Source organism: Chaetodon auriga, chromosome 10 (assembly GCF_051107435.1).
Source record: "Chaetodon auriga isolate fChaAug3 chromosome 10, fChaAug3.hap1, whole genome shotgun sequence".
NCBI classification, from domain to species: domain Eukaryota; kingdom Metazoa; phylum Chordata; class Actinopteri; order Chaetodontiformes; family Chaetodontidae; genus Chaetodon; species Chaetodon auriga.
Genome location: NC_135083.1, coordinates 15,062,614 through 15,087,077, shown reverse-complemented (window position 1 = coordinate 15,087,077; position 24,464 = coordinate 15,062,614). Strand labels below are relative to the sequence as shown.

General features: G+C 42.6%; 1 protein-coding gene across 2 annotated transcripts; it reads left to right on the top strand.

Moving 5' to 3' along the window:
• Positions 1-24,231, top strand: gnas (GNAS complex locus). 2 transcript variants are annotated; one of them, XM_076741391.1, is made up of 13 exons: positions 42-1,101; positions 1,306-1,444; positions 6,665-6,737; positions 12,670-12,724; positions 12,882-13,001; positions 17,213-17,310; positions 20,070-20,124; positions 20,479-20,552; positions 20,720-20,778; positions 20,875-20,995; positions 21,698-21,828; positions 22,556-22,623; positions 22,986-24,231. In XM_076741391.1, exons 2-13 carry the CDS (start codon positions 1,306-1,308, stop codon positions 23,130-23,132), a joined length of 1,140 nt encoding a protein of 379 aa, XP_076597506.1. In that variant the 5' UTR covers positions 42-1,101; the 3' UTR covers positions 23,133-24,231. The 2 variants fall into 2 exon arrangements, with proteins under 2 accessions (XP_076597504.1, XP_076597506.1); XM_076741389.1 differs by having other exon boundaries at positions 1-1,444.
• The last annotated feature ends 233 nt before the right edge of the window (positions 24,232-24,464 follow it).

The following is a 24,464-nucleotide window of genomic DNA, read 5'->3' as shown; positions in this document are numbered from 1 at the left end:
TGTGTGTGTATGTATGTATGAGAGTGTGTATGTGTGTACACATATATAGGCCTTATGTAGGCTATAAAAACTGAGCCTGACAGCAGGGGTTGCTTTTTCACCTGCAAGAAACGTGGATACATTTCGAGGGATTTTCACATCTTGGTCACGCTTTCTTTTTCTTTTCTTTTTCCTTTTTTTCACGTTTTTTTTCCTGAAGGGATTCATCGGAGTCGACACGGGAATTAAAAAAAAGTATCGGTGCGCAGTTTTGGAGGCTCGGTGGTGATGTGAGGGGCTGATAACACATTTCAGCAACAAAAGCGAGGGGCAGGGAGAGAGAGAAGGCCCTTTGGAGGAGAAAACACAGCAAGGAACAGCCATCACAACTAAGGAGGACAAATCGGGGGATATTGGATCGTGTCGGAGTCGGAGGTGGTGGGGGATCCGGCCGAAAAGACAGCCGCAGTGAGTTTGGAGCTGTTTTGGGTTGATTTGATGCAGCGAATGAAAAGGAGCCGGATGACGACGGAAGCACTGAGAAGATCACACATGTAGCTCGCTTGGGTGTAAATATTATTTTCCTTCCTCCTGTCCTGCTGGGCCCCCCGACCAAGACAGCCGTCGGGGAGACAGAGAAATAGGTAGAAAGTGTAAGTGTACACCTATGGAAATGTTTATGATGAAAGGGGACGTGGAAACGAGCCGCGCCACAGCACGGGCGAGCTTTCCGGACACGCCGAGTTCGGCTCCTTGTCACGGGCAGCAGTGAGACGCAAGACCCGGGCTTTTGGAGATGCAAATTAGGCTGTTTATTCTGCCTCCGTTTGAGGTGAAACCCCGATTTTTTGTGTCTTAACGGACGTTGTGGATTACAGTTGTTGGCGATTCACACTCGACTGGGGGGGACGGAGTGGGACAACAAAACACAAACTACAGTGCATGTGAAGGAGGAAAAAAGCCCGAGCAGGATTCAGCAAACTGAAGGCGGCCTCGGTGTCGTCAGCAGCAGTATCCTGCCCTTTCTCTGACAGCAAAATACGCGTTATGGACACATAATTTCTACAGTGCTGCACCACGGACACTTTTTGGAGCAGGCCGGGGACGTTACACTGTGTAAATGTGGGTGACATTGCTGCCAAATCCGTATGTCAAACGAGGGATCTAGACTAGTTTAGTTTATTTATTAATTTTTCTTTCTACATACCCCCCAACCCCCCTTCCACCTCCACTTCTTCTCCTTCCTCTTCTTCCTCTTCTTCTTCTTCTTCCACCTCCTCCTCCTCCTTCCCCTGGACCCCCTTTTTTCTTTTTTCTTGCGGGAAGATGGGTTGTTTGGGCAACAGTAAGACCGAAGACCAGAGAAATGAGGAGAAGGCACAAAGAGAAGCAAACAAAAAGATAGAGAAGCAGCTCCAAAAAGACAAACAGATATACAGAGCAACACACAGACTACTACTTTTAGGTGAGTTTTTTCCTTTTATTTTTCTGTTTTCCATGCTTGGCTGCTCAGTGTGCACAGTTTGAGGCTCTGCTTCCTCCCTGTATAACCTTCTGGGATGTTGTTTTGGGAAACATTGTCAACAGTGTGACTTTGCCATTGTATAAGGCTGAAAATGCAGCACTGTGCTGGTTCTTCAGCATGTTGCTGTCAAATTGACGGCTCACCACTACCAACACCAAAACATGCTGTAGCAGAGTCCATAGGTTGGTTGGAGGATATCCAGCCATGTAGAGTAAATATATACTGTGGGTAAACTGCTATCAGTGGTCTTCATAGGATAAACAACCACCCACATCTGTCACAGCTGGCTGTATTGTCATGTGTAGTTAATGTATGCATGCTTCTTTAACAGAATACCACCCATAAGCTGAAGTAGTTAGGGACGACATGGCATGCTACACAATAATCCATTTCGGTCCTAATCATGTGTGCAGGCCTGAACAGTTGCATAAACTAACACTAGTTTTACATGCCATGCCAGTTTGTGGGTGTGTAGCCCAAATAGTATCTTAAGATAATGTGACTGTAAGAAAAAAAGAAACGCACTGAAACCAACTTAATGGAGAAATGAGCATGTGTAAGACTCAACATGTGGCTGTGTGTGTCAGAAGAGTGAAACTGGAGGTGGGCTGGGTCTCTACATTACATAAGAGACAAATAAGAGTGTCTAACTTTTCCCTGCCGTGCTCTCCACTGTACCCTCCTCGCATGTCCATTCGCAGGCTCACCACTTGTATGAAGCTGGGGTGTTCTGTGGGAAAATCATATCTGATTACAGAAATGCCAGTGAGGGCGCATAGTGTAGAGCACGCCTGTATTTATGTTGAGGAGGAAGTTGTGATGACTTTAGGAAAGCAGAAGGACAGGACCCACATGAAATCAAAACAAAGATGTCTGCCCTAAAGTTAGCTGCCTCTCAATGACATAATCTACTAGTTTGACTTTATCGCAGGCCCGTGGACCTGTTAATTGTGTCTCTGTTTATTTTAGAGGATATGTTTAAACAGTGAACAAAGCCAAATGCCTGAAAGGGTCACAATCAAAAATGTATGCCAGGTCTTGTGCTCGGTTTGTATCCATGTCAGAAAATGATCTGAAGTAATGCTATACATTTTTTTTTACCTTAAAGAATCTAACCGTGAAAGTGGAAACCAGGTGCCAAAACACCTTGGTGTTAAGAGCAGGTGACACACACATATTGGTCATCTATATGCAGACCAAAGCTTTTAGCATGTCTGTCTATCCACCATGCTGAAGCTGTTGATCATTGGTTTATGTTACTCGGTATAATTATAATCTGCAATTAGAACGTCACTGGTGATTGGATTAAATAGATCACCTCATTAAAGTGTGACTGGGTTTGTGGCCCACGTGAGCACAGTTTGCTTCACATGGAAGCCTGACACCTACGAAAGGAGTGATGACACAAAATACATGTTGTATCGAGCAGTAGCAGTTATTTAAAGTCCCAAGTAGACAAATTAACACTTTCAAGGCTGGATACTGAAGACAATGACCATCAGTTGACACTCTTAATTGGTTTCCGTTATGCATGTTGCATTTTTGAAATAAACTAAAACATACAACCTACAGAAACTTAATGCATCTGCATTATTCATGAGGAGAAGAAGTGGATCCCATTTGATCTTTCACTGAAACTTTTGATTGGCTACAAAATTGAATGATAGTCTGCTATCGAACTGAGCATGTTGGTAAAATCATGTATTTGAATAAACAGTACAAGTCTTATGCAGTGTCAGCACAATATTTGCAAATCAAAGGGACAATCGTGTGCACACAGCTCTTGTTTGTTTTATGTTAAGTTACTACTGTAGCTCTCTGTTACTGTTACTCTGAACTGCAGTAAATGTTAAATTGACTAACAGTGCTGCATCCTGACCCAGGGATCATTCACATCTTAGTTGATCAGAGTTCACGACTGTTCATTGACTTATTGCACAGTTTACATCTGTGTCTGCAGCGCAGTCGCAGCCTTTGTTCATGTATTTCCACGTTTCAGGTTCAGATCAGATTCATTTATTACTGATGTTGGGGTTATAGATCCTGTGGAGCAGCAGCCATGCTGCAGTAGCAGTTACCATAATAACACATATGTTTTCTGATTTCTTTCATAACACCTGCTGTGAAAGAAACAAGTTCTGAATACTGATAGATTATAATATCATCCTATGATTTGACCTCTTTGTCTCACCTGGTGACCGTTGCACACAGTTTGACATTTTTGGCATCCTGTATAGCAAAAGTCACCCAACTTGAGTTCCTGTTGGTCCTTTGACAATGTAAACATGTTTTTAATTGATGTTATTTTGGAGATGTGACTCAGTTTTTGAAGCTCTATTGGAGAAGTTTTTAAGTTTCTCTAGAATTCAGACAGACTGTGGGAATATTTCCTGTTGGACTGACTGTCGTGCTGATGGCCTGGATCCTGAAAATGTTACTTTTGCAGATGGTTTTCTTTGCAGACCATAATCCACCCACACTTCTCAAATGCTGTTTAATGCTGTCTTAACAAACAGCTGTACAAGAACTTTTCAAAAACAAAGAAGTATTTAAAAGGTAAACTGTATGATAAGAATCAGAAAATGCTTTTTTAACAAATAAGAATAAGAATCTGCTCAAGCCTCGAGGGCCAATTTGTACTTGACATGATTTAATAGGGACTTGAAAAGGATCCAGGTTCAATACCACATTTGATTGTTTGTTTTGTGTCAAACATGCAACCGAAAATGGTTTCTCATACACAGGCAATCCCCTAAAATCACCACGGCACTATGGTCCTGTTTAATGGAGTTATTTTGAAAGAGTTAATGGTGTTTCTGCTTCATCAGACAAAGCAGCGTGGGAAGAGACAGGCAGACGGGAGAGAAAGAGGAGAGTTGACATTGTGACATGAGGTCATCAGTCAGATTTGAGAGCATGATGTTATGAGTTCATACTATGTGCTGGAGCTTGCTGAGCCACCAAAATGCCCAAGTTCCAGACTCTTCTGTGGCTTGTCTGATAATGTGCCTGACTACCACAAATAGGTCTCATGGGTGGGAAACGCTGCCTATACTAGCCAAATAGCAAACTGTTGCAAATTGCCAGTCAGCCAGACCACTTTATACTGGGATTGTCGTTAGATGAGTGTTATTCAGAAATGGCCTCTACCTTTTACAAATGGTACATATGTAGACTGTTAGTTTGAATAGGTCTGATAGTCAGTGGCAGTTGTTGCACAGTTGTTGTCCATTTTTCTCCGTCGCAGAGATCCTACATGGCCAAAAGTCTGTCTCCAATCTCAGTTGTCATGCTTATGTGCTTATATGCTTGAGTCTGTCCTTTGATAGCACGTTTATCACTCCTCAACATATCTACAGCTCACCTGTGAGGAGCATAAACCACAGCGTGTCTATCCAAACGTTCCATAGTCACATACTGAGGCTGTGATGCATTGTAAATAAGAGAAATGTATTATTTTACTTTACTTATCAGTTTGTTTAACAGGGATGTTATACATTAATACACATTGCTGTTAGCCATTTTCCATCTGTAGTCCCTGGAGAGATATTGTATATGCAACAAAGAATGTAAGCTTAGAATTAAAGCAGCTATTGCAATACTTTATTAGCATGCTGAGCAATAATAAGAAAAAGAATATTACTATTAGTACGATAAATCTAGCCTCAGAATGGAGCATCTTTACGCTTCACATTCAGAATACCACTTTATTTGTAATTTCACATAAGCTGTACAAAGTATTGGGATCCCTGGCTGAAGTCATGAAATGTCTTTGATTCAGGGAAAGTTATGAGTCATTGTTAATTCCTGATCTTCACTTCGGTTGTAATGAAAAGACTAAGAAGAGGAGAATGAAAAAAAATATATTAAGGTCTGAGACAGGAAAGGCGTCGGACTGTGTGAAAGAGCTGTAACATTTAAAATGTAGAACTTCACGCAGTTGTACATACTGCAACTGTGGCTGCACAAGTGAGTTTCATTTTTGCAGCAGATGCACATGGCCGTCCAGGGACCTGCAGCGTGCTGCTGTCTGGCTAGACATTCTAATGCAACCAGTCTCGCTTAAAGCATTTTAACAGCATTAGTTTAATCATTCTTGGAATTCTATGGGTTGACGACAGCCTAATATCACAGACAAAAGAGGCTATCTCACAGGACAGAAAGACAGGTTTCTGAACTCCTATTTGTTGGTAAAAAGTTGCATCAGTGGAGGGATGAATCTCAGCATTTGGTCAAATGTGAGATTAAAAGTCTGGGCCCCAAAATGCATGACAGGCAGTGTGTGTCAAGGCTGCTGTTAAATATATGTCATGGCCTCTGAGTGCACACCAGGTCTGTGCCTTTAGTGCCATGCAAACCGAAATACACATCTTGAAATCAATCAAAGTGTATTGGTAGTGGTTATTGAAGCAGCAGGAAGATCATTAAAAGTTTGAATGACCCACAGTAACAACCAAAGCCAAATGTGAAGTGTCTTCATGGTGAACGTGCAGGTCCCACATGCCAAACTAAAACTTTGTTTGCCTGCCAAACTCTCTCTCTTTTTTTTTAATTTAGCGCCCTTAACACCTGCTTCTGAAGAGAAATGTTTGAACTTGCTTTTTATGGAAACAGTGTAAAGACAGTCATCATCAAGTCTAAAAATGTAATCTTGTGATTGGGATCACAGTATCTGGTGGAATAATCCAGTTTATTGTTTCAGCCATGACCATGCAACGCTGTCCTTGCCTCCACTCCCAGTTTTCCCAAATAGAGTCACAGTCTGTGCGTGCGTGTGTGCCCATGTATTTTGTTATGGGGACATAAATCTGTTTACACAGTCACATTGTGGGGACTCGCAGGAGTTGTAGGGACAAAATGCAGGTCCCCATAATGTAAATCATTAAAATTATAGCGTGAAGACTTGAGTTAAGGTTAGGATTAGGCAAATAGTGGTTATGGGTTAGGGTTAAGTCCATTTAATGTCCCCAAAAGTGATGAAAACCTAACGTGTGTGTGTGTGTGTGTGTGTGTGTGAGAGAGAGAGAGAGAGAGAGAGTGAGAGGTCGGTCTTGTTTCACATGTCAACAGATCTCTAATATTTCCTTGTCTCTCTCTCTCTCTCTCTCTCTCTCTCTCTCTCCCTGTTTGTCTCTCTGTCTCTCTCTCTTTGTCTCTCAGGGGCTGGAGAGTCAGGAAAGAGCACCATAGTGAAACAGATGAGGATCCTGCATGTCAACGGCTTCAATGCAGAGTAAGTCTGATAATGAATGAGTGAAGGCCTAGAAGAAACTGAACATGACCTTATACCCAAAGTCGGTTTTTGCAGCATCTGCTTAGTGCAGAAGACTACACCTGTGTGCATTTTTTCGGGATCAGAAGACCCGCCTGAATCTGCATATCCTCTCAGACCTTTACACAGACTAAAGTTACAGTATGGCACATTTGGTAATCCCCATCCTCAACTCTGAAACTGTCATGTTTACTTCAGTGAGGCTGCCCTGAAAGCTTCCTTGATGCCTCAGTTCACAACTGGGACATTTCACTTTATCATGACAGAAAACTTGACAGTTGTGCTTTTGGTTAACAATATGCACATCAGTATACCCTGGGCTGATCTGTAAGACCTGTGTCATTAACAGCCTATAAACGCTGCTAACAAAAACAGTGAATTTATGGCTAGCTTGTGTTAGATACATCGTGTTGTGGTGTTTTCATTGGTCAGCTTCATGTGTTATGTTTTCACAGATGTCCACTTGCATGCAAATACCTTAGTAATGTTTTGTGGTCATGTGATAAATCCCAAATTTTTGTTGACAAGCAGGCTGTAAGCAGTGGATAGCAAGATACCACTTTTGGAAAAGCCTTTAAATTGAGAAAGCCCTGTCAACCCTCCAGGTTTATGAGGTTTACAGTGATTTGGTCAAGTGCTCTCCCATTAGGGAAAGACCTGTGTATTGCCACATGACTGGTGCTTTTATTTTTAAAGTGCAGTTGTGCAGCATAGTCAGACTGTTGTGCAGACGTGGAAGTTTGACCTTCTGCAAAATAAGCTAACTCAAGCCTGGAGCATTGAACTTATGTATTCAATATGATATGTTAATATTGGCCAGTAGCGATAATATAAACTTGATTTTGACTAAAAGTGACAGGTGAGCTAATCCCTCTGCTGCTAGCTGCGCCATGTAAAGTGAACATGGATACTATCTAAGTCAGTGTAGTCTAACCTCAGTAAGTATATATATTGAATTTGTTTGACTGAGCCTAGTGGTTCAAATATTAGTATAGTTGTCATTTATTAGACGCTTGCAGACTAGACACACAGTATTTACTTGCATGTCCCATGTGAGAGATACACATTTTAGTCTATGCAGTTGGCTGCGGTGGCTCTGTGCAGATTCGCGTTTCACGGGCAGAACGACGACCTGAAGCATTTATTTACACTTCTGAGTCTGTTTTTTTGACCATACGGTGGATATGTGAGGTTTAGTCCGGATAAAAAGGCACTGAATACATATATTTATCTACATTTTGCAGCCTATACTATTCTTTATTTCAAACTTCATGGCTTTGCTACAATTCGCTATGTATTTTAAGGTTCCTGATTCCTCTCGTCTTCTCTCCTCTCCCAAACTTAATCAGAGCTTATAGGATTATGAGCGGGAAATATTGTTTGGTCAAGCGGGTCTCTGCCCACCACCCCACAATTCTTATCAATCATTAACAATGATGGGGAAACAACGGATAGAAAAGGATCCAAGGGGAGTTTTAGTCAGATAGAGGTCAGCATGATAGTTTGTTTATTTTCCCAAAATGAATTATATTCAATCAACTTTTCACCTCATATTTTTCTCCTGGTCATCCACACCCCCCTTGCAGTGGCTGTATACCCCCACCCCCAGTTTGAGAACCACTGGTTTAGTGTGAGGTCATTATCTATTTAAGGCCTACTTGCATAGGCTCAGAGAAAGCAGCCCACCCGCCCCCAAAACACACAAAACTGCCTGCTGCACACGAAGTTTGGCCGCTCCTTTGCTGCTCAATGGTTTGAAATGCGCGGGCAAGACCAAGCCGGTATAGACAGTCCCTTTAGCGTCACGTGAATGCTGTCGTCACACAAGCATGACGCTGACGTGATTCTTGCGGTCTCGACACAGGACTTAGGTCCACTGACACAGGAGCTGTGTCTGCCAATCAGCTTCACTGAAGGCATGCAAAGCCTTCTGGGAACTGTTGTTGCTGAATGCTAATGTCGATTGCTGTTGAATCTTTGTTAAGATAGCATGGTGTTATTAGCAAGAATGGGAGCTGATGCCCGTTAAGCTTAGGATGGGACAGAATATCATGTCTGAACATGTAACAACCCGTCTGTGCAAGTGTGGTTGAGCTGAGCTGTCTGTGATGCTTCCGTGTGTTTGTCTAAACTGTCTGGACATTATTGCTCCAGCATCGATGCGGTGACCCAAACACAGTAAAGCAAGCATCTGGAATTATTTTTCCAGATGCTACTTTTCCCATGTCATTAGAAGACATTCAACTTCTGCCGCTTATTGTCTGGAGTAAACATTGTTTTGCTCTTGTGGGCGTAAAATTAATTGATTTGTCTGTATTTCTGGCATTCTTTCATTGTCAGCCCTTTAATTTAGTGTCAAGCAACACAAGGCTCAAGTATTTCTGAAGTAAGATTACAATTCTGCTGCTCTCTTTTTCTTGCTTCATGGTTTCCGGATCACATCTTTGACTTGCGCTTGTTTCAATAAGCAAAATGGAAAGTTTCGTCCGTTTGTGTGTGCGTGGGTTTGTGTCTGTGTGGGTTTGTGTCTGTGTGTCAGTGACTCGGCATGTATTGGTCTGGTGGTTGTGATGGGGAACGAAGCATCTTTGCAAGGTTAGACTGGAAAATCAGCACCTAAGGCAGACAAGAGCGTATGACCCAGCGCGTGACTCCACAACACTGCACTCTGTGTGTGTGTGTGTGTGTGTGTGTGTGTGTGTGTGTGTGTGTGTGTGTGTGTGTGTGTGTGTCTACAGGTGGGTGGTGTCTTCATTAACAAGACACACAAACACATATAGCCAGTCTATGGCATTGCTTTCATTATTTGTTGATCTAGTTGCCGTGTATGGCTCCTTTGTCTCCCTCTGTGTAAACTGGAATACCCCCTTGCACACCGTATGCCACTCCATATGTATGAGTTTGACTGTTTAACTTTGAGTGTGCGGTCAGATGTCATCTTTCAAGCGTCTAACAATAGATCACTTTTGTTTTTGAACATCTGCACAAACCATAACAACAGTCTCGCAGGCCAGTTGCTTGTGGGTCCCCACATGACAAACATAGTAATATGTTTTAATGAGCCTGGATCCTGAGGCAGAACATAAATTTACTGATTTGGGACTGAAAGGGTTCAATAATACCCGTGATGAAAGAGTTTGGGTGAATGGATTGAGTGTTGTGGTAACCTGAAGGTCAGAGTAATTGGCTTGTGACCGGAACACTGCTGGTTCCAATTGCTGCCCTGATTTGGAAAAGGAATGAATGGCTGACTCAGCTCTCTCTCTGTTCGTCTCAGCCATGACTGAGCAGCTCTTGGGCAAGGCATGTAACTGCCAGCCTCATCACTGGAGCTGTTACGTGGTCCACAGCTGAGGACTGCAGATGTGCGGGAGAGTTTTCTTCTGTTGGCCGAGCTTTGGTTATTGTGAAATTGATTTCAGCCCCAGTCTTTGTCATCTGCTTTACATCTGACTGATTGTCTGCATTTATTTACCTTAACGTATCACCAGAGGTCGTCTCTGTAGCATGTTGCGTCATGTATGCTTCCCCTCTCTACAACCACACACAGGCATGCAGTCTTACTCTCAGATTGTAGAGTGCACAGACTCACGACCATGTGATTTTTAATGACTATCAGGTTGAAAATGTAAACAAGGCCTTCTCAATCTCCCTCCTAACCCAATAAACTCTGTCTTACCCCTCTTTCCTCTCTCTTTCTCTTATGCTTCTTGGTGCACGGTGACCTCACAGGCTTCTTAGGCTCTGTTATCAATTGTCAATGAATAGTACACAAATTGCATTCAAGTCTGTTTTTAGTCCAGTATACACAAAATAATTTTAGTAGGAATATAACAGCTGAGTGCAGTTTAATTCAAGCCTTTGTGGACCAAATATTGAACCGAATTCGTGAAACGTGGATTTTGTTTTTTCGGCTTTCCTTTCCTCTCACAGGGACAGTTTCTACTAATTGTAATTAGAATTACCTCTTTTTTTTGTGTCCATGTTATGGATTCATTTGCCAGAGAGCAACTGTTATGGCAGATATCTATGAAAGGCCAAAACAGGATGAGAATAGCATTGCAGCAACATGGTCGCTTGGCCCAGGAAGGTGTGTGCAGCAGCATGCAAGAGACAAGCAGAGGTGACTGGTCAGAGGGCCTGAGGGGTCTTGGTGGGGTATAAGGAATTTAAGTTAAGGTAATTTTAAGGTAAACAGGTTGATTGGTAGCAGGTGATAGTGTCATGATTGGGTATGAAAGGGGCATCCTGGAAAGGCTCAGTCATTCACAAGCGAGGATGGAACGAGGTTCACCACTTTGTGAACACATGATTGTATGAAGGATATTACTACATGGACTCAGTTCATTTGCAAATCATTGCATTCTGTTTTTATTCATGTTTTACATAGCGTCCCAATTTTGGAGTTGGGTTGTCTGAGAGCTTGTGTGTATTTTAAGTTTTAGTTGTTAAAATCTTGTGTGCTCTTTCCTGATGTTCACCTGTGTTTTAGCCTTCCAACACTTTAGCCTCCATGTTAGCGATTCTTGTTTGTTCATGTCAGCTTGACAAAGAGCCTGAGCTATTGAGGAAATATGCTGTTTGAGATAAAATGTCTACAGTCTTTGACTGTAGGTGACTTGTCTGCATCTGCATGTCCAAACTGCTGCTGCTATTTACTTTTGAGGGATGCACAGAGCTAGTCTGACTGTGGCAAAGCAGCTCCCCCTTGTCAACAGTCTGCACCCTGCTAAATGTAAAAGAGTGTGTGTGTGAGTTAGAAACTGCTTCCATTGTGGCAGTTCACATTTAAAAACCTGATCCATCAAGCAGCAACATGTTGTGAAGGAAACGTGCAGCCTTTGTTTTTGATAACCAAATGGATAAGTGGAACTTAAAAATGCAATTTGTACTGGTCTAAAAAGTTGATAAATACTTGCATCAATTTGGTCTAATGCAGCAGTTTCCCTTGTGAAAAGTAAAAACTGGCACAGGAGAAGGGGCCCATCTTCCCCTTTGTCACTGACATAGAACTGTTGTAAACACAATACGCTGTTGTCCTGGGGGGCTCAAGGTGAGAGATAGACTAACTCGCTCTCCGGTTGCATTTATTAGCAACAGTTCTATCACAGAGAGACCAAATGTCTTGAACAAACATCTATCCTTCACAGCAGACAGACATAATTTCTCTATCACACGTACCAATGAAGGTCTGTTTACCCTTCCCAGCTCAAAAACAAGCCCAGCACAGCACACTGTAGTGTAGCATGTCACGGTAACATGGACTCACTTCCTTTGCTTTTTTAACCCCGCTAAAATAAAACTTTCCAACTTATCCCTCATTCATGTTCAAATGAAGAGAAAAATGTTCATTTTATTCTAATATTTTTTTGCATTATTATTGTAGTTCCTGCCTTGTCTGTAACTACATGTTGATGCCGTTTGACTGTTTGGAAAATTGGGCTGCATTGAAAATGATTGTAGTTATTATTAGCTATTTCTTACATCTACTGCTGTCATGTGTGAAAGCCTGTCACACTGTAACACCTGCTAACACTGTGTACAGACAAAATCACCACCACATAAAGTTAATGATTGGGCGCTCCACCCATTTTACACGTGAGGTGCAGTTTACTCATCACAACAGTTGTATCATGTCCTCGGTGGAGCAGCTTAATGAAGTCTGAAAAAAAGCAACCTGATGATGACATCAGAGGTGTCTCAGCTCAGCCTCCAGACTTAAAATCTTTAACAGAAGCCTGTGTGACAGCCTGGAGGTGTGGGCCTTGACCAGAGTCGTCTTTTTGGAAGTAAAGGGGTTAAATTAACAGATCAGTCTCTTAAGTGTGTATGTTACTGCTGTGTAGCAATGATCCCAAACATGACTGTCACTGAACCTGTGTGTCTGTTTCAGAGAGAAGAAGCAGAAAATTCAGGACATCAAGAATAATATTAAAGAGGCTATTGAGGTGAGTTGCTGCGTTCATAGTAGACGAAAACACTGAAACTGCTTTGGATATTTTTGCTGTGTGTAATTGAACTGGTCATACTGGTTAATGTTCTAAAATCATGTCCACCCTCTCTCTTTCTGTCATTCTCATTTAACTGTATGTGTGTTTGTGACAGACCATAGTAACAGCCATGAGCACCCTGACACCGCCGGTGCAGTTGGCGTGCCCAGAGAACCGGTACCGCATCGAATACATCCTCAACCTCGTCAGCCAGAAGGACTTTGAGTTTCCATCTGTGAGTAGTCTAGTATCAGACACACACACACACACACACACGCACAGAGTTTTTCCCTCCAAAAACAAAGAAGTTTAAGTTAAATTTCCTCCAGTGTATAACTGTGGCTGATAATAATACATTTGCAAACAGGTCCAGGTATCCTTAGCAGTGTGAGCGTTTCAGTAGGCAGCAGTCCCAACATCCCAGGTGATAATCCCTTGACACGGGTAGTAAACACTTAGGTCGACTAAGGACCTGATGGGTAATGTCTGTGTGCCTTTAGTACTCTCACTGGGACATTCCAAATAATTAATTATCCGAGCCAAGAGACTAAACCTGGGAGTCTGGGAGTCTCTCCACAGCCACCTGTGGGATCAGGCTTCATTCACTTTTCAATTCACTCAGTCTCACTTATTGATAGAAGCTGTAGTTCATTTTGTAGCGATAAGATAAAACTTTATCGATGCCACGCCAGACAGCGAGATAGCAAGAATAAAGAAGGAGACATAGAAAATAATAAAAATATATATCAATAAGAAATAAAGAAATAAAAACCAACATTATTTGTACATTTTATACAAAAAAGTGTCTGGAAATAAAGTTGCCTTTAGAAGGATGACTCAGTTTGTCAATGGAAAATGTTGAATTGCAAATAGGATTGATGATGACGGGGCTTCATTTTGTCTTAACGTCCTGCCGCCATGCTGCTCAGCATGTGCTGTCGTGGAGGCATCTGTCTGTCTGTCTGTCTGTCTGTCTGTCTGTCTGTCTCACCAAATTACAGTGCATGACAAAATCTTCCAAATTATTATTTTTATTTTAGAGTACACGATTGAACATTGGAGAAGCGTGATGCATTCATTACTTCGGCCAAAAGGTTTACAGTATGTTTTCTGGTCCAGTTTGTCTGATTGTCAGTAGGATTACATATCACGGTGTTTGAATGAGGTGTGTCTGCTGGAGCTTTAGATTTTTTTTAAACTGATGCCGATAGGAAACTGATTTTCCTATATGCACAAAATGATGTCATGACCACCTCAAATGTCAGTATCCAAAGTGCAGTATGTTGTGTTGGAAGGAAATGAACTAAAACACGTAAAAACACAAGCCTGCTCCTTGAATGCTTCAAGGCACAGAGTTCATGTTAACAGCCTCCATGTGTTGACGAGTGTTTTGACTTGCCTGCTCATTAATGCATTAATTGGCATAATGACCTAATTAGCACAACTGCCCGTGTTTAATGTCTGACGGTGATTATGGAGGGACATCAGGCAGCTAAAGCGCCTCTTGTTTCTTTCCATCCAGTCGTAGATGACGACCTTCAGCAAACAGGGTCAGCTGTCCTGCTAAACTAGCACACACACACACACACACACACACACACACACACACATACACACACACATCAAGCCTGCTGAAGTATCCCTGAGCAGGACACTACAGAGAGAGGAAGTAAGGGGGATATAGGAAGCATTACATCAAGAAAGGAAGAGCAAGGGTTTAATGATTTATTTTTCTTTGAAGCGCATGACTGATAATGAAAGAGGGCTCTGTAAACACATGATGAGTTCGGTGTCATGGAAAACGGCACGATGAAAGGATTTTCTTCAACGTAACACTAACAGTTTGTTAACGTCGCAATCGAACGCTTGTTTTCCAAGTTGAGTGTTCATTCAAGGCGACTGAAGCAAACAGGGGCGTACAGCTGAAACGAGATAAGTAATTAACAGAACATTCATCAGGAATTCTTCTGATGATCGATCGTTTTAGTCATTTTTTAAAGCAAAAATGTCAAATGTGCTGGTTTCAGCCTCTCAAATGTGAGAATTTGACCATTTAAACTGAATATCTGAAATACAGACAAAGCAATTAATTGATTAATTGTAAAAATATTAAAAATGAAAATAAGAAGTACAAGCAGGGAAAATTAGATGTATATGACCTGGGTCTTAACAGAGATGAATTTTAAAGATAAGGTGTGGTAACTCTGAGCTACAATCCAGCCAGCAGCATTTGAATAACTCAAATGTTTGATCAGAGTTGCTAAACCACTTTTGTTTGCAAATGAAAATGAAGGCAAATGTTGAACAAACTGTTCATTAGAAATGTCTGATTTTTCAGCTGCTTTTCTGCTTCTTCTTTGACATTTGGGCTGCATTTACCTTCATTTTCACTTCCAAATAAGATGATTGGATGACACTAGGATGTTATGATAAATGATCCAGAAATAAATGAGTCCCAGGTTTAGAAAAAAGATGTTCAAGTGAATAAAAAGGCACTAATCATAGATGATGATCAGTTTTATTCCAAAATAGGGAAAAGAGAAGGTAGAAGGCAGCACATGTATGTTCAAGTCAAGTGACGGCGCTAAGCTCACACTCTTATCCTGAGTGATTTATAGCAAGTGAGCAGACAGCAAATGAACGTCTTGCTCAGCGACACTTCATTAAGACACATCAGCTGTTCCAGGTGTCAAATCTGTTAGTTTTCCTGTGTGGGATGCTCTCTTAAACCCCGAACGCTCCAGGAATTCCACTCATGCTGAGCTGTTGGGAAGCAATTATTTGTTTACAGTTGCTGTTTGGCTTTACTTGTGTGGTTGGTTGACTTGTTTATGATGAGCACGGCATAGTTTCCAAGTTATGAAACAGGAAAGCCGAAGAGTATTCTGCCTTTCATTTGGGATCTGCACGAGAGACGGAGGATCAGCGTTGATACCAGGCGTGTGTGTGTGTGTGTGTGTGTGTGTGTGTGTGTGTGCGTGTGCGTGCGTGTGTGTGTGTGCGCGCGCGCGTGTGTGTGTGTGTGTGTGTGTGTGTGTGTGTGCGTGCGTGCGCGCGTACGTACAGAGAGAGAGAGGTGTGTGCTCGTAGGCACATTATCTCCTCCAGTCAGGACTGTGACATTTTGAATTCATCTGGTTGTTTTTTATGCTTTAGTAAACACTGGATAACTTCCTACAAATCATTACACAGAAAATTGATCTGATCCATTGTAAATGTATATGATTACAAGAATGTGAGTGTGTGTAAGAGAGAGGCAGACTACTCTGGAGCAAGGAAGTCGCCTGTTTTTGACCTTAATTAACTGTTTATATCTGTGTCTTTACATCAGCATACCTGGTACTTGGTTTTAAGGCCTAGTTTGAAAAGGTTATTATTGATTAATTGACCAATCCATAATCAGAAAAACAAAGAAAAGCAGGAAATCAACGATAAATGACCTAAATGTTCAATCTCTTGTCGATTATGGATTAATGGACTTGTCAGTTCTGTATTTTCCTAATGTCAGATTAATTAATTGACTTTTTTCTTGTTAAAAGTTGCAGGTCAGTACACGCTGAGAAATGAGTGCCTCCCTAAGCACCAGGGCAGGACAAAAAATCTAGATGCCACAGACATCATTCAGTGAATACTACTTCATATACAAGCACTCCCTTTTATTTCTGAGACATATGTTGACTTATGTGGCACATATATACTGTGTGTGTGTGTGTGTGTGTGTGTGTGTGTGAGAGAGAGAGAGAGAGAGAGAGAGAGAGAGTATGAGTGTGTGAGTTATAAATTTTGTGCAAGTTACCAGCTCATGCGCACTGCCTGGATCACTGTGCTTTCAGCACACCTGTTGTTCAGTCGGGACACATAATGCATGAACAAGTGAAGTGCTTAATCCATGCTGTGTCCCAGCATGTGAGTGAGAGAGTGAGTCTATATTGCCTGTGTGTATAGTGAGGTGTCTCTCTTTCCCTCCACCACTATTTACCTTTACAGACATGTACACAGGCATCGCCCAGGCACAACGTACACTGCATGTGGTGTCAACACGAACGCCGAGTACCCAGTGCCCTCAGACACAACACCCTGTCCTCCTTTCTGTCATATTTGGTGTGAGATGCACAGTAAATAATACAGGATGTCTCCTGCTTGGAGGAGCACTTCCTGTCTTTGATTCAGCAGATGAACTGGTGCTTATTTAATCAAGCAAAGGTCGCAGAGTTTTGTACTAAAAATACAGAATGTAATGCAACATCGCCATGATGGTTTGTGTTTGTGAGCTCGGTGTGTGTAGTCTGTCATTTCACCTGAAACAGGTTTTTGACCAGTGCGTATCAGTAAATACACACAAACCCCAGTACATTACTGCAGTTATTCTATGAAACAAGAATGAATCCAGTACTCTTCTGTGGCAGTTTGTCATTGATATGTTTCTGTTTCCACGTTCCTCCTCAGGAGTTTTACGAGCATGCGAAGACACTGTGGCAGGATGAGGGGGTCAGGGCGTGCTACGAGAGATCCAATGAATACCAGCTAATCGACTGTGCACAATAGTAAGTAACCGTCTCTGAGATACTCTGACGCACCAGGTTATTGGGTGCACATGTACAGTTTAATGTGATGTGAAGCTCACAATGTGCAGTTTGTGTTGGCATTCAGTCATTGGCTGATTATTTTCTCAGTTAATGTATTTTATTATTTTTTCAACACTTTGTAACCGTGCTGTTTGTACTTGTTGCATTCGTTTGTACAGTTTGTTTTGGCTCACACTACCAATGAACCGGGGAAAGCAAACTCACATGTTAAGAGTGCTTGCATGCCAGGAAGCATCAGAGCAGTTACCCCTGTTCAGTTTCGTGTACACAGCGTGGAGACTTAGCCGCTTTTCACCCAATTGTTGACAAGGTGAAAGATTGTATCACTGACAGAGAAATATATACATAAAACATACTGTGCTATATGACATGTGTCTTGTGATAGGCAGTAATTCTTTCAGTTCGTTCAGACTATAGAGAAGCCAAGTGCTCAGGTTGAGGGGAGTCACACCGGTCTTCACTGACTTGACCTGATGGACTTCAGTTAAACTAACACAGACTTGGTTTTCAGTGCAGCAGTGAGTTTTTCTCTCACACCTCAGCACCTGGTTGTGACTGACTGGTTGTTTGTCTCTGCTTTTACCAACTTGTTAAAACTCAGGTTTCCTTATCTGCCAACTCTGCGATGTGTTTCTCCGATGAAAGACTGAGAAGAGATTGTACGATGTGATCAATCAGTCACTTGTTAACTTGAATGAGGCAGATTGAGAGACATGTGTCATAGTTATCTATCAATGTACTTACTAGATAATGCTTTAAACAATCTTCATAAGCCTAATGTGGAGGAATCTCAGACAATACTCAAAGGCGAGCTGACTCGGCCTTTTTTTAAAGTCAGTGATCTCAAACATATGCAAGTCTTGGACAGCTGTTATGTTTCTGTTATGTGCAAGAGTCACTACACTGTTTCTTTACTGATGCACATGTTCAACATCTCAGCTGACGATATGATGTGCCCTGTCATTACATAGGCCTGACGCTGCCGCCTGGCTTTAAGAGTTTTGTCCATTTGTATTTCCCCCAAGCATTTCTCCCCCCCGTACATCTCCAAACGTCACCTGTTCATTGTCGTATCTAAGTGATACACGTCATTTTTAAAAAGATTTCACCTTAAATTAGTTTTTAACTTAATCGCAACAGAGCGTTTTAGTTTCCAAAGCGAAGGCAGGTTAAAAACACAGAGGAGAGAAAAATAAGAGTGAAGCAGTTTTCATGTAACAGCAGCAGTTTGCAGCGTTTGGGAGCAAACATGGCCGAGGCTGAGTCATCCACAGATCAGAGGATGTTTAGAGGGGGAGAGGGGGGTGATGTTTGGGGAGGATACCTTTGCTGTTCAGCTGTGGACTACAAGCCTGTAGCCTGAACTGCTTTTTATGAGTAAATCACTCTTTCTGAATAGGATGTGTATTTAATTTCGCATTGCAGGTTAGTTTGGTGTCTTTCAATGACTAGATGAGGAGAAACACCCCCCCCACACACACACACATTTCTCCCTCAGGTGGTTCAGATGGTACAGTCCGGTCTTTTGTTCTGTCCCTCTTCTCGCTCACACATCCAGCACAAAAACACAAGCTCATCCTGCCCGTGCTTTCTTTTTCTCCCCTGTCTTCCCTTCCTCCGTGTCCATCTGTCTGTCTGTCTCCAGCACCACTCGATCGGAGCTGATAGACTATTAATAGCGCCTGTGGTTGGGTCTCCATGGTAACCGTGCTGGAGGCCAGGGCGCTGGGGAGCTATTTTTGAATCTGCTCTGTAATGTCAGACAGACGCCACTACGCTTTCATTCTGTCTCTCTCTCTCTCTCTGCATCCCCCTCCTCTCCTTCGGTTTCTTCTCCTCCTTCATGTTTACTCTCATCCCTCCTTTTCTCTGCCTCGATGGCCTGTTCTCTGTCTTTCTCTCCTTCCTTCAGTCTCTGTTCATTCTTCGGGGATGCACAGATTTTCACCTGTGATGCTAGAAGTGATTAGGTCTTGTGCCGGTGTTTAGTCAAACCAGCGTGGGGCATCTTAGCAGCTTCACGGCCCCAAATGGTAACTTTATGAAACAGCTTAAACTTGATATTAACTTTCATGTTTAATTGCACACGTCAAGATTATTTCGACCAGTCGTTAAAAGGTGAAGTAAGTAGCAGCGCTAATGTTGGAGGCTTCATCTCAATCAGTGTAGCAATCCACCACCTCTGTATGACATAATACATAAAGTTTTCTGATTGGTTGCATTTTACATTGAATACGTCCAGAAATGAACGTGTTTGTTTTGGTGTTTTTGGCCAGAAAATGTTTGCTGGAGCCTCAAAGTTTCCCTGTGACGACTCGCTCACATGATATTTAGTCCAGGAGATTAGAAACCACGGCAGATGCTGCAGGTGTCTCACCTTCTCCCACTTCATAACTGCATGTCAATAAAACTGCTTCCTCCGTTGAACATACAGCAGTAAATGAACGGTCGCGCCGCACACTCGAAGCTCTCTGTCTGTGCTTGCCAAAGTGATTTTTGTCTTGCATGACAGACCTGAAACTTGAGCAACACGTACACACAAGTGGGGGACAAAGTTACACAAGCCTGTCATGTAGGCAATAGGTAGATAATAAAATTTGAGTCTTATCATTGACAGCTGCATCGTGTTGCACCCTAACAATGAAACCACTGTCTGATCAGTAATTTTATCCCCATGAACGTTTTCTTACTTGTGTTTCTTTTTCCTTTCTCCTCAGCTTTCTAGACAAGATTGACATTGTGAAACAGAGTGATTACACTCCGACAGATCAGGTGGGTGAATCTCTGAGACCACAGAGTTAAGACGTGATGTGTATCTACAGTATTTCAGACTTAATTAGCAATCTATTACTGTTTGTCACAATATTCCAAAGCATCCAGGATAAATCTTATAGTTGTTTTTCCCAACTTTTGCTCTCCCAGTCTAGAAACGAGGGCAGAAAATAAAAACATCTCATGTCCCAGTTTCTCAAAGTTTTTCACCTGATCCAGAAAACAAGGACACAGAAGCAGTTTGTCGAGTGTAAAGCTTGCTCCAGATTTGCAGTGTAATCGTTCAAAATCCTGTAGGATATCTTTACGGTCTTAGCAACCATCTTGTGACAGTTTCTGTTATTTTTTTACCAGGATTTGCTGCGGTGCAGAGTACTGACATCAGGAATCTTCGAGACAAGATTCCAAGTGGACAAAGTTAATTTCCAGTGAGTAAAAACAATTACTATTATATAACAGTTTGTTACAAACTGACCCATAGCTGCAGTATTAAACGTGCACCATGGACCAGTTCAGAGAATCAAAGATGTACAGTGTCTCCACATGATGGCAGTGTTTCACCTGTCAGCACTGATGTCTCTTGTTTGGTTTACAGTATGTTCGATGTCGGCGGTCAAAGAGACGAACGCCGGAAATGGATTCAGTGCTTTAACGGTAACTTCAGTTCATTTCTGCTTCCTGCTTCCCTCAGCTCACGTCGTTTTCTCTCATTGTCTCGCTGTGACTCATCTCCGTCCCTCTCGTCCTCAGATGTAACGGCCATCATCTTCGTGGTGGCCAGTAGCAGTTACAACATGGTGATCAGAGAGGACAATCAGACCAACCGTTTACAGGAAGCCCTCAACCTGTTCAAGAACATCTGGAACAACAGGTGAAGAGAGACGTACTGTGTCCGTCTGCAGGTCGTTTGTCAGCCTGTACACATAAAGATGGAGACAGAAGTGGCCGTTTAAACATCCTGATTGATTAACGTGGATTGGAAGGAAGAAAGCCCTCACAGAACATCCTGTTTATTTTTATTTCCTTGTATTTGAGACGGACACTTGTAGACAGATAATAGTTATCAATCGAGACCACAGTCAAGGCTGGAAAACGTTTTAAAACCATCCTGATTTCTCTCTCGAATGATTGCATAACCAAGTACAGGGGTTCCCTAGCAACCAACACAGCATAACACCAATCAAGGGTAGATCACAGACTTTGTTTACAAGTTCCTGTGGTGCGTAAGCAAATAAAAGTTGCAGCATGGTGGAAAATGACCAAGATCTTTGGCAGCATGTCTCACATCACAGCAGACATGGTGGTCACTGAGTTTACCGCCTCAGTTAAAATGTATTCGTCCCTGCGCTGAACCCAGACAGTCAACATTGACTTTGTCTTTTATATTTCAGCTTTCAGTCGTGGAAATTGTCTTGCCTGTTTAAATTTGTCAGAGAGGAGAACGAGTTGTTTTGCAGTCGATGATCCGTCAGCCTGTTTGTATTTATTTGAGATTTCCTCTTGTGTGTGGTCACACTCATGCACGGTTTGAAGGTTCAGTTTGTGACGATCCATCGTGTTTCCTTCTCTCCAGGTGGCTGCGAACCATTTCTGTCATTTTGTTCCTAAATAAGCAGGATCTGCTAGCAGAGAAGGTGCTGGCAGGGAAGTCCAAAATCGAGGAGTACTTTCCTGAATTTGCTCGCTACACCACACCCGATGATGGTGAGCAGTCGCGCTCCGCTCTTATCCACTGACGTTTGACCTCATACAGTCATTTATTTTCACAGGAAGATGTGAATGTAGTTGACAACACTGTCCATATTAGTAGCTGTGCAAATACAGCTGGCCTTTGTCGACTTGTGTCTCCTTTAGATGCTGCTCCTTTATTTTGGGAAATAATCTAATCATTGTTTGTAAAGTAGGGGGACCAGACGCCCCAAACTGCCTCAAACAGTCCCAGCTGGAAAGTGTTCTCTGAAAAATACCAAGATGTCCCAGTTTTCCTCACCACCTGTGCCAAATCTGTCCCAGTTTTCTAAAATCCCTTGCCTGTCTCTGTAAAAGTTCCCTGAGCATGCAGAATCATCCCTGTGCTTTCACAGGGACACACCAACACATGCGGGGATATTTCTGCTTTTAGTTTCAAACCATGTTTCTCCCCTCTGAAGCTCGTCTTTAAAACAGCTGCGTAAATACTTGCACAAACTTTTGACTTGCTGTTCATCCAAAAACTACATTAACGACACTGGAGTGACCACAAGAGGTCATCTTTGATACACACCTGTGAAGTTCACCTCACAATGATGTGGAAGGTTACATAATTACTCTCATCATAATGCATACCTGCTTACTAATAGATACCAAAGAAAAGCCGGTATCCATCCAGGTTGTCATGTGATCCAGTCATGTTTGAAGAGATTTGGTGTGATGAGCCTCTCTCCTCTTCCAGCGACACCTGAGCCTGGAGAAGATCCACGTGTCACAAGGGCAAAGTACTTCATAAGAGATGAATTCTTGGTAAGTGTATAAACATAGGTATGTTTTGTGCTTTGTATTATGCAACGTTTACAATAGTCTGTGTTGTTGTTTTTGTTAACAATATAATAGTTTATTTTATCCTGATCCCATATTCACTGACCTGCTGCTGTAAATACTTACTGTGTGTATTAATCCGCAGATGAAAATAGTCCACAAATCAACTGTTAACTCCCGTTTAATGTTTGATAAAAGCTACAGTGCCCAGCTGTTACAGGAAAATATTTAGCCTTTGTGAAATGAAGTTGTATATTTGTGACATGTTTTTAAAAACCGTCTTCAGTGTGAATGTATACACACAGAGAGTGAAAGAGTTTGTAACCTTTTCCTTTGTCCATCTACAGAGGATCAGCACAGCAAGCGGGGACGGGAGGCACTACTGTTACCCCCACTTCACCTGCGCTGTGGACACGGAAAACATCCGCCGGGTCTTCAACGACTGTCGAGACATCATCCAGCGGATGCACCTGCGGCAGTACGAGCTGTTGTGATGGGAGAGGAAAGGTGTTCGGACGAAAACACAAAAACACATCGGACAATGAAAAACTCTGAAACCATGAGTCTCTGAACTCCCCTCTTCCACAGAAGTGTATGAGCTCTTGTGAAGGAACAGGGGCCAAAACACACACACACACACACACACACACACACACACACACACACACACACACACACACACACACACTTTGAGTAAACACACCCTGAAAACAAAACTTCCCCTGATGCAAACTCCCTACCTGCAGTAGACAGAGCTATTTTGATGGAAGGGCTTGAGGGGATAACACATGAACGGACTCTGATCTCCACCTTCAGCCATAATCCAGCTCCTCACCTCTTGACATCATATATCGTCCCCACACACATTGCCTTCACCTTTCTCGGAACCCCCGAGGGGCCCAGTCTGGACGGTATTTCCTGCAGTGAGGCTGGTTTGCTGAATTCAGGATGAAAACTGAGAGAGCTACTACGTCAGTGCAACTTGGAAAGAGAGAACTGTTGAGTTACTGCAAATAGAGACTAAACACGTCACAACGGATCAGCTGAACACTGTATCTAACAAAAAAACACAAGCACTGTGCTCAGGACTTGACTCAAACTGTGTACACCAATCCTTCCTATCACTTACACGCATCCATGAATTCAACCACAGGATCTGCTTGCACACAGAAACGTATCACACCTGCTTTTTACTGGACCGCACAACCTGGGTGGATCGGGCTCCTTGAGCTGTCGGCTCAGCGCGCAGAGATTAAACGGACGGAGTGACTGACCTGTGCGGCCGAGCCCCGAGGAGCAGCGTCACCACAGACTGAGCGCACCGGGGGCGCGTTGTGGACGGTGGGGCCGCGGGGGAGGGGGCCGCAGGGGGACGGGGATTCACACAAACAGGACAGAGCCGACTCCGATGTGAACATCTCTGATGGAGTTAAGACACGTTTGACGGGGACGGCGACGATAGTCCCTCGACTTCTCCACAGAACTGTTTTGCCGCCTGACTTTGCCTTGTGGGTTGTGGAGCAAAATGTGAGGAGGATATATTGAGTTTAAAACAAAAAGAAACAAAAAAAAAAAAGGCCAACTTTTGTGGAACTTAACTAACGGAGGGCGAAAAGCATCCTTCTACAGTACAGTACCATATAAGTTAAAGAGAACTCTCATCTTGTCATGATTGACCCTGTTTTACTGTCTCCACAGCTGTTTTTGTCTGTGTAGACTTTTGTGCCATTGTGCCCTGTGCGCTCTCTTATCTTTACTCTTTCTGTCTCTGTCATCCCCCATCCCTCCCCCCTCCTCTGACCTTTTCACTCCCCATCTCTGCATTT